This window comes from Taeniopygia guttata, chromosome 21, assembly GCF_048771995.1.
Source record: "Taeniopygia guttata chromosome 21, bTaeGut7.mat, whole genome shotgun sequence".
NCBI classification, from domain to species: Eukaryota; Metazoa; Chordata; class Aves; order Passeriformes; family Estrildidae; genus Taeniopygia; species Taeniopygia guttata.
In genome coordinates this window covers 6903007-6913312 of record NC_133046.1, presented here as the reverse complement: position 1 = coordinate 6913312, position 10306 = coordinate 6903007, and the positions used below count along the sequence as shown (strand labels likewise).

The 10306-nt window shown below is 59.6% G+C and overlaps 2 protein-coding genes across 3 annotated transcripts; both read left to right on the top strand.

The window, feature by feature from the left end:
• Positions 1-2100: 2100 nt before the first annotated feature.
• On the top strand, positions 2101-6604 carry EFHD2 (EF-hand domain family member D2). 2 transcript variants are annotated; one of them, XM_030289163.4, is made up of 4 exons: positions 2101-2322; positions 5050-5197; positions 5329-5463; positions 5602-6604. In XM_030289163.4, the coding sequence occupies exons 1-4, from the start codon at positions 2126-2128 to the stop codon at positions 5734-5736; spliced, it is 615 nt and encodes a 204-aa protein (XP_030145023.4). In that variant the 5' UTR covers positions 2101-2125; the 3' UTR covers positions 5737-6604. The 2 variants fall into 2 exon arrangements, with proteins under 2 accessions (XP_030145023.4, XP_072773564.1); XM_072917463.1 differs by lacking the exon at positions 2101-2322 and adding an exon at positions 4579-4634.
• Positions 6605-7229: 625 nt separating this feature from the next.
• Positions 7230-8883, top strand: LOC105758763 (chymotrypsin-C). The gene is made up of 8 exons (XM_030289162.4): positions 7230-7338; positions 7454-7545; positions 7623-7720; positions 7803-7928; positions 8045-8181; positions 8264-8409; positions 8564-8716; positions 8815-8883. Exons 1-8 carry the CDS (start codon positions 7299-7301, stop codon positions 8830-8832), a joined length of 810 nt encoding a protein of 269 aa, XP_030145022.4. The 5' UTR covers positions 7230-7298; the 3' UTR covers positions 8833-8883.
• Positions 8884-10306: the final 1423 nt, after the last annotated feature.

The following is a 10306-nucleotide window of genomic DNA, read 5'->3' as shown; positions in this document are numbered from 1 at the left end:
GAGGAGCTCCTGGGCACACTGGTGTGACTCTACGATGTAGGACCTTATTTTCCCACAGTCCACGTCCCATAAAGTGTGGCAGAATTTATGGCAGTGGAAAAGGCGGTGAGGATATATCCAGGGCACATGTGTGTGTATTTGTGTGTGTGAATACAGCCCTGGGTGTGTGAGGTCAGTTGTGGGGAGTGTGTCCTGTCCTTGCTGAAGTGGCCTCAAGCACAGCAAGCAATCATGGCTCAAAATATCCCTTGCAACTCCTTTGTCCTCCATAGTGTCACAGGGAAACTGGAACATAAGGCATGATGTAGGATGGAATTCTGGAGTTCCTGGAACACCCCAGGAATGCTGGACCTGCCACCGAGGAAGAGGGAAGAAGAGGACCTCTGTCAGCCACACCAGTACTACAGGAGCATGAGGACAAGCTGGGGAGATGAGAGCAATGTGCTGGTGGCGGGGCTGGGGTGATGGCACAGCCTCACTTACTGATTTTTGTCCTTAGTAAGGGCGAGAGCAGCCCCTGGATTTTGGGAAGAGCAGTGTTTTGGGGAGGGAGTCCCTGCAGGCAGTATGCAGCTCCAGCACATCATCCCTGCAGCCGATCTGCCTCAGCACCGCTCCGAGCAGTCCACGTGCCGAGTCCTCTTCAGCTGAGGATAATTTGGATGTGAATAAAGCCCCACTGGGGTTTCTTGGTCTTTATTTTTTAACAGGATAAAAAAGGTCTGGAAGCAGCACAGAGGGCTGCAGCAGGCTGATGCAGGGCTGCATCCTCTCTGGGCAGCGAAGCACCCACATGTGCACAGGGGCCAGTCCCTAGTGGGGCCCTGGGCATTGGTGTGGCCTGGTTTTCCTGCTCCATGTGCTGGGAGAAGCCGGATGCTTCCCTGTCTGTATGCCTGGGTTTACTCTGGGGCAAGACATGACCTTGTATGCTTGTGTACATTAAAGTGCTGCCGTGGGCATCCTCTGCAGGTGTATCTGCGTGGAGATGATGCTGGGCTGCTCCATGACTCTGTGTGTCCTCCCCATGCCACCCTTGCCAAACTCTGGGTCAGGAATGGACAGAGTTGGCAAGAGCACAGGTGGTTGTGAGTGCACCACACTCCCCGTCTCCCCGTACCCTCCTTCGAGCCTATGGACTCATAGAATCATGGGTTGGTTTGGGACCCTAAAGGTGGTGTTGATTTATTAAAAAAATATGGATATTGATCTAGTATCGATATCCAACTGTGACGGACAAAAACTCTCTAACAGTTTAAAGTTAGAAAGTGTGTGTTTATACGACACCGGGCGGCATGCGGGATAGCTCCCAAATACACACCGCACCTTCCAGGTGATTACAGAGTCGTTTTATCCATACAAGTATTGAATACACAAAATACAAATACATATTCATAATTTTGGTACATCCCATTCCCCGCTTCGTATGCTAATCACTCCAAAAGCTATTAAGCATGCGTAGTTTGTCCCTTGAAATGGGTCGGTGGTCCCTTTTATGGGGAGGGGTCCCAAAATGAGGAAGTAAATGAAGTCTTCCTCATTCTGACCTTTCTACCTTTTCAATGCAAGTATGACAAATGAACTCTTGGTAGAACTCCCATTCCTTGTCTTCAGTTGGTTTCAGAACAGAGGAGGCCCACAATTGTCTTATGTTCCTAAAAGCTATTTATCAGTTTCTATATTCTTCATTATAAACCCAGCTAACTAAACATTGTGCTGACAAGCAATTAATTATTAGTTAACTACTAACTCTTAACTTCATCAAGGCCTACTCATTTATTATTCTTTTTTTTTTTTTTAATTAACTCTAGTAAGTCTTATTTCTCTTAGCTCCTCAAAATCTCTAAATGCCTTAAAGTTTACGTTTCAGTGTGGGGGGATCCCACCGGGGTATGGGACCCAGCGGTGATGCCGTGCCCTGAGGCATGCCAGGCTGGTCCCGCGGGGGATGGGTGAGCCCTGCCGCTGCTGCCGGCGGAGGGGAGGGGGTGTTGGAGGGATGCTGACGGGAGGGGAGCCCAGCGGAGCCGCCGGGGGAGCGGAGCCGGGGGAGCGGAGCCGGGGGCCGCAGCCCGGCCCCGGGGCGGAGCGGGGCGGAGCGGCGCGGCCATCCGGGCACCGCACCATGGCGGCAGCGGCGGAGGAGCCCGAGGGGCGGCGGGGCCGGGGGCCGCGGCCGGGGCCGGCACCGGGCAGCCCCGCGGGGCGGGCGGTGGCCGAGGGCTCGCCCGGGGGCAGCGGCCGCCGCGTCTTCAGCCCCGCCGGGGAGTTCCGCGAGTTCTCCCGGCGGCAGCTCCGCGACATGGAACGGCTTTTCCGACAGTGAGTGTGGGGCACGGGGAGAGGGGGATCCGCGGATGGCAGCGCCGGGGCGGACGGGGCACCCCGGGCATCCCGGTTCCTGCATCCCCGGTGTCCCGGCTCCTGGCAGGGCAGATGCACCAGCGTCTCCTGCCCCGTGCTTGCGGGCGGGACCCCCTATTCCTTGTGACAGGGACCCCCATGCACCCCAGCCTCTTGCGGCAGGGATCCCCCGGCTCCTTGCCGGAGACCCCCCCCCGCCCCAGCTCTGTGCAGCAGGCATGCCAAGGCACCTCCAATTCCTTGCGGGAGGGATCCCTCTCCTGCCCCTCTCAGGAGGGATGCCAGGGACACCCCTCTCCTCCCACAACCCCTCCCAGCATTGGTGTCGGGGACACATTCCCCCAGCTCCTTGTAGGAGGCATTCCTGTGCGCCCCTAAATTCTTGCAGAAGGAGCCTCCTATCCCCCATGAGGGGATGCCCTGGTGCTGAGGCTAGAGAAAGGGATTGAAAGAGGGGACCGGGGAGCCCCACATTCCCTGTGCCGCATCACCGAGGGATCCCACGTCCCTGCAGCTCCCGGGGCCGCAGAGGCCAGGCTGGCGTGTCCTCAGCATCCCTGCCCGCGCTGCGTGCCACCACGCGTGGCGGAGCGTGACTCGGAGCACGAGCTCGGCCCCGGGCCCCTGGGAACGGGGGGCGCTGGCAGCAAGCCTCCAGCCTGGGAGATTAACGGGGGGAGCCAGAAATCGGGGTGACTCCAGCCGCGGTCACCCTGCTATGCGCGGGGGTAGCCAGGGGCGAACGGGACCGGCCGGAGCATCCCCACGGATCCCGCGCTGGGTGTGCCGGAGGCGTGGAGACAGCGCGGCTCCGGGGAAGCGCGGGGATACAGCACAGGCGAAGGCATGGCTGCGACATTCCGATAGCCCTGAGCCCGCCTGGCACCGGGGGAGGATCCGCATCCGCGTCCTGGGTGGTCACGCTCGGACCCGAATTGGGGGCTTGGGAGCGGTGACCCCCGAAACACAAGGCTGGGGGGCTGCGTGGGGTGCAGGGATGGCCATGTCAGCGTGCACGGAGCCTCCCTGTTCCCCGTGTCCTCCTGGGGGGCTGCGAGCCGTGCACTGCAGCAGAGGGATCCCGCGGCGGGGGCAGCGGGGAGCGGGGCCGCTGCCGGTGCCGCGGGTGGTGCGTGGCCGTGCCGGGCTGCTGCGGGTGTCGGCAGCCAAAGGAGCAGCGCCGGGGCTGCCAGAGCTGCGGAGGTTTGGGAGCCTGGGGGGTTTCCCTAGGGAAGGATGCTCTGGAGCACATCCCTGCCACACTGTCCTCGGGATGTGACAATCCGGCTCTAGAGATAAAGTGATGCGGGGAAGGCTTTTGGCTCTCCGCCCTTTGCAGGATGCCGGTATCCCAAAAAGCAGAGGACAAGATTGAGAGAAAGGAAGTGCCCTGCAGCTGGGGAGGTGACTTGTGTAGGATAAAGTGGCAAAGTCAGGCCAGCTAACTCGCCCCTTGCAGAGAAACTCTGTGGGATGCAGGATGGAGAAGGACTTTGGACAAGGGCATGGAGCAACAGAACAAGGAGGAAGGTCTTCCCAAGTGACAGAGGACAGGGTTAATTTGGATACTGGGAAGAAGTTATCTCCATGAGAGTGGTAAGGCCCTGACATAGGCTGTCCAGAAAAGCTGGTGCTGCCCCATCCATGAAAGTGTCCAAGGCCCAGTTGAACAGGGCTTGGAACAGTCTGGGATAGTGGAAGGTGTCCCTGCCCACAGCAGGGGGTTGGAATGAGATGGTCTTTAAAGTCTGTTCTAACCCAAACCATTCCATGATTCTATGATCCTATGTTCCAAGAGGGGTACTAGAGGCAAAAATCATGTGGGATCTGTACCCACAGCCCCACTTTGAGGGTGATGACGGCAGCAGGCAGGGGTGAGCAGGACCAGCCCCGTTTTGGGGTCCCTGGCAGATCAGGAAAGTGCTGCTGGAGACATGGACAGAGCAGACAGCAGCAGGGGAGGTACAGATGAGTCATGGCATGGGGAGCTGGGGCTCTGCGTGGCTGCTGCAGTGATAAGATACAAAAAAAAAGCCTTGTCACAACGGGTGCAGTGTGTAGCTGCCCACCTACAACGTGTGGAGCTGTACAAAGCGTGGCTCTGTGCTGGCTCTCCGTGGAGATCCTGCTGTGCCACGCCAGCACACTGCTGGCACAGCCCACGGTGCGCAGGCAGTGGGCAGGGGAGAGAACAGCAGGGTGGCTGGGGAAGCTGGAGGGGACTGTGGCATGGCCACAGGCAGGAGTCTGAGGAGGGGCGTTCCTGACAGGTCTGTAGGCATCAGTGAGCAGAGCTCACTGTGACTTGGGGAGCAGTGCCCGGTGGGCTTAGCCCCATGGCTTGTTATCCCATGGTGAAGCCAAGGGGAGCGTGTGCCCAGGCTCCTGGCACAGGGAGCTGGCAGCAGGCTTGGCAGCATCCTTGGAGGTTCTCCTGCCAAGTGCCGCACAGAAACAGGCACGACGCTGGATAATGCTCCGGGGGGCTGTTAGCGGTTCAGAGGCAGCTCCCCGTGGTCTGGAGAGCTGCCAGTGACCATCAGTGCCCAAGTCCTTGCTGATCCCTCTTTGCTTCCCAGCCAGCGTGAGAGCACACAGGGCTCTGCTGCTGGGGGGGCAGTGTGGGGGGCTGTGTGGGCTCTGCACCTCCTGGTGATGTGTCAGGATTGTGCTGCCATCCTGCAGGTACGATGCAGGGAAAGATGGCTTCATTGACCTGATGGAGCTGAAGCTGATGATGGAGAAGCTGGGGGCTCCACAGACACACCTGGGACTGAAGAACATGATCAAGGAGGTGGATGAAGACCTGGACAGCAAGCTCAGTTTTCGAGAGGTGAGGGGATAGGAGGCTCCACAGTGGCAAGGAGATGTCCCCAGCCACTGTTCGGGCTGGTGAGAAGGTGGGCAGTGGCTGTGGTAGCTTTGAGGTGTTCAGGGAGCCAATGCTACCATCTTCCCTTGCAGTTCCTGCTGATTTTCCGGAAGGCAGCAGCGGGTGAGCTGCAGGAGGACAGTGGGCTGCACGCCCTGGCCCGGCTCTCCGAGATCGACGTCTCCACAGAGGGGGTGAAAGGCGCCAAGAACTTCTTTGAGGCCAAGGTGAGGCAGGGCTCAGGAGGTCCCAATGCAAGGTAGCAATGCACCAGAGCAGTTTGGTGCCGGGTAAGCAGGAGGTGGAGATGTTGGGGTGGGCAGGAGAGCTTGGCGGAGGTCACAGCTGAACATTTCCGTCTGCAGGCACAAGCCATCAACGAAGCCAGCAGGTTCGAGGAGGAGATCAAGGCAGAGCAGGAGGAGAAGAAGAAGCAGGCAGAGGAGCTGAAGCAGAGGAAGGCAGCCTTCAAGGAGCTGCAGTCCACCTTCACACAGTGACAGGGCCAGGCAGGACTGGTCAGCGGTGCCAGGCTGGCAGCGCTGCCTGTGCCCCGTGCCAGCCGCGCCGGGAGCGATGCCCGAGCCGTGTGCCACCGGGCAGGGCCCCGGCGTGGGCTGGGCACAGCGCCCACCTCGCTGGCAGAGCCCGGCCAGCCCCGGCCCCCCTCCCCTCTTGCTGTGGTGTCTGTAGGTGTTGTCCGTGCCCCCCACCTCCCCAGCGTGCCCCCCACCCTGAACAGCGCCCTGTTCTCTGCCCGCAGCTGCACTGGGGGTTGCTGTGCTGAGTCCCAGGGAGCCGTGTGCAGGATGTCTGTCCCTGGGACACCTGTGCCCAGACTGTTTTATGCTGTGAGTGCATTGGGAGGTGTGCAGAATGGGGGCTTGTGCAGGTGGCCACGGTGGGTGTTTTGGTGGCCACACTGGCTCAGCATCTGTTGGTATTGCTATGTCTGACACCAGTACAAAAGCCATGGCAAGGGCCAGGTGCTGGTAGAGGGGCTCTGTGTGGTTGTGTGTGTGTGTGTGTGTGTGTGTGTGTGTGTGTGTGTGTGTGTGGTGCTGGGGGTGTGTGCCCACCCCGCTGAAATGGAGCCCCTCAGGAGCTGTGTCTCTCTTTATTTTGGACAAAGACGTACAGAAAGGCAGCTGCTGGCTCATGGGGCTGTACTATGTTTTTTTATGTTGTATTCAGCCTGGCAGGATGAGTGTGGTGGCCACAAGTGGTTGCCATTGGTCACTGAGGCCCTCGTGTTTGTGGGTGGCTGTAAAAACCCACATCTGTCCCATGGTGTCCCCCGAGTGGCGGTATAGGGGGTGTGTTATGTTTTTTTTTAATTTAATCCCAAATAAATATTATATTTCTTAAGTGCTGTTTGCTGGGATGCAGCTCTTGGATGGGCATGTCTGCGGCAGGGGCGTGGGTGGGGGGAAGGAACCTGGGGCGTGGGGTGTGGCCGTGGGCACGCGGTTCCCAGCAGGGATGGTGGCACTGAACGGGCTGAGCCGTGGCTCACCGGTATGGGAAGCAGCAGGTGCCTGATGCAGCTGTGGGGACGTGGGGCTACCGAAGGCCATGGGCACTGCTGCTGATACCTGCACTGGTCCCACCCCGTGGCACCTGAGCAGTTTGGGTGAGTCTTGAGCATATCAAGACTGAGATAAGGGGACCTTGTGCCTGGGAGGTGCTGGCGTGAGTTGGGCACTGTCCTGGGGGAATTGCTGCTCAGCACAGGGGGCAGCAGGGCTGCCAACACCACACTGACAGCACCAGGGGTGGGGGCTGCCCAACAGCTGTGCCCCAGGAGGGACCCTGCCCATTCCCAGAGCAGGGCCAGGTGTCCCCGCCATGTCCCAGCACATGACGGGCAGATGTGGCCATTCCCAGGCGGGACGGTGAGTGCGATAAGGGCGGCTGATTGGGCTGAGGAGCCCCTGTGCCCACAGTGTGGGACAGTCCCCACGTGTCAGTGGCAGGCAGGGACACTCCAAGGTCCCCAGCAAGGTTTGGACACTATAAGAGGGTGAGCAGCCCCACCACAGCAGCTTTCCTCCACGCAACCATGCTGCGAGCCGTCTGTCTCATCGTGCTGCTGGGCTATGGTAGGTGCAGGGGATGGAAAAGGGCAGGGAGGACACGACACGATTGTGGGGCCTGCCCTGGCCCTGGGCACGGGCACAGGCAGCCTCTGATGTCCCTTTGCCGGGTGTCACACAGCCTACGGATGCGGTCAGCCGGCCGTGCCACCACAGCTGAGCTCCCGCGTGGTGGGCGGTGAAGACGCTGTAGCCCACAGCTGGCCATGGCAGGTGAGGGGGCACAGGGACGGGCATGGGGACAGGGATGGGGACATTCCTGCTCTGACCCTGTGCCTCTGCCCTCGCAGATCTCGCTGCAGACCCGCCGCTCTGGGTCCTGGAGCCACTATTGCGGTGGGACCCTCATTGCCCCCCAGTGGGTGCTGACAGCTGCCCACTGCATCAGGTGGATGCTGGGGTGCTGGGGGGCATCTGTGCCATGGAGGTAAGGTATCTGTGGGGACTGACACCCCCTCTCTCCCTGGCAGCTCCTCCATGACCTACCGTGTGGCGCTGGGCAGGCAGGACTTGTCAGAGGCTGATGAGCCTGGTTCTGTGGCCGTGGCTGTGGAGAAGATAATTGTCCATGAGGACTGGGACTCCTACTACATCGTGTAGGGGATGTGGTGCATCAGGGCTCGGTCGTGGGTGATGTGGCCACAGACCCTTGTCCCCGTGGCTAGGGACCCTGTTCTCACGGCCAGGGACCATGGTTTGTGTCTCCTTGCAGCAACGACATTGCCCTGGTCAGGCTGGCAGAGGAGGTGCAGGAGACCGACACCATCCGTATCGCCTGCCTGCCGCCTGCTGACAGGATCCTGCCCAACAACTACCCGTGCTATGTCACCGGCTGGGGAAGCATGAGGAGTGAGTGGGGTGTCCCCGGAGGGTCCCCGGGAAGGGGCTGCAGGCACAGGGTGTGAGGTACGAGCTCTGGCTGTCCTTGCAGCCAACGGGCCCCTGGCTGACATCCTGCAGCAGGCTCTGCTGCCCGTGGTGGACTACGAGACCTGCTCCGAGTGGGACTGGTGGGGCGACCTTGTGTACGAGAGCATGGTGTGCGCCGGCGGCGACGGCGTCGTCTCTGGATGCAACGTGAGTGTGGGCACTGCACGAGGTGTGCCAAAATGGTGTGGAACCGCGGGCTCTGGGAGGAGAGGGGATGGAGCCATGCCGGCGGATGGCCAGGAGGGATGAGGGGAGTGTCGGCAGGGCCAGGAGCAATGGCACAGAGCGTCTCTCGGCACAGGGCGATTCTGGGGGCCCCCTGAACTGCCAGCGCGATGATGGGCTCTGGGAGGTGGACGGCATCGTCAGCTTCGGCTCCAGCTTCGGCTGCAACCTCAAGAGGAAGCCAACAGTCTTCACCCGGGTGTCCGCCTACATGGACTGGATCAACGAGGTGGGTGCCCCTTCCTCTGCCCCCACAGGGGTTTGTCCACACTGCCCCTGCCCTGCCAGCAGTCTCACCGTGAGCCTCTCCATGTCTTTCTTTGGCAGAAAATGAGCACGAACTGAGGACACAGCATGGAGCACAAGCATTGAGTGTGATAAAGGCAATAGTGCTAACTTGGTGTCACGTAGTTCTTTCGAGGGGACGCAGTGCAGCAGAGCCAGGGGGCTTGTGGTCTGGGCTTGTGGTCCTGGGCTTCTGCCTGTGTGCTGGGGAGAGCCCCCACCTTGTGCAGTGAGGCTGGGCAGGCTCCTGGGCAGAGATCTCACAAGGTGCTCCCAGCTAGGAGTAGATCCATGGCCATTGCCAAGCCAAAGGGTCCAAGGCTTGAATGGTGGTTTGATGGGAGAGTGGCTGGAATCTGGCCTGGTGGTCCAGGGGGCCTCTAGGGAACCTGGGGAGGGGCTATAGGGCCCCTAGTTGGCCCAAGGAGTTTTTAGGTGTCTTGGCTGGTGCTGGCATATTTCAGGGGATCTTTCTACTTAACTGGCTGGTTAACTGGGCTATTTGATGGCAGCAGGCTTATAGTTGGAGTGTTGAGGTAACTGGGTTGGTCCTGAGGGTCATTTTACAGCCCCACCACATTCCCTCCACCACCTGTGCACCGGAGTGCTCCCACTCTGTTCTCACCTCTGCCAGGGATGCCCTGGGGAAGGAGCAGCCCCTGCAGTCCATGTCACTGAAAGGAGAGGGACAAGGCTGTACTCAAAGTCACCCCCACCCCAGTCCCAATGCTTCCTTAGTGAGGGAAGTGGGGAAATAAACAAGGGGAAGAGTGCAGGGTCACCTTTCCTAAAGGAGAGCAAGTCCAGGGGAGATGGGATCAGCCATCAGTCACCTGCACACCTAGATGCTCTGTACAAAACTGGACAACATGGGACGGGGCAGCCCAGAGCCTCACTGCCCTGGGGGATGGAGAAGGGACACAACCATGAGCTCTCACAAACACCTGAGCACAGGCAAGGCCATCACAGCCGCACCCCAGCTCCAGCTGGACCCTCCTTGGGGTGCTCAGGCAGCCCTGGCTTCCTCCTGCGGCACCCTCAGAGTACCTGAAATGCTCCCAAAGGAGCGGGGAAATACTCAGTGACTGCAAAAGCAGTCTGGATATTCCCAGGTTCCCTGGTGTCCAAGACTGGAGCACCAAGAAGTTTCCTATTACCATCGAGTAGCAGTTGCCTCTGGGCAGTTTTCCTTATCTCCTCTTAACGGGCCCATCAATGTCTCGCCCCATGGCTCAGAGATAAACTCTCCAGGAGCCAGTTCTGTTTAAGGGGTGATTAAGGACACACCTCGTGACTCAGAATAACACCAGCCCATTGTGAGATGCTCCACCCAGGGGGAGGAGCTGGGCATTCCCACCTGGATAAAACCGGAGCTTTCTAGGCAGAGAGGCCTTTCCTCAGGTTTCCAAGAAGACACAGCAACAACATCTGCCATCCCAAGAGGACTGCAGCCACTCCAATTTGGACTGCTACCAGCATGCTGGCCAGAAGGGTGTCAGGTTGTATTCTGACTTTGTCAGTGGTCTTCCTTTTG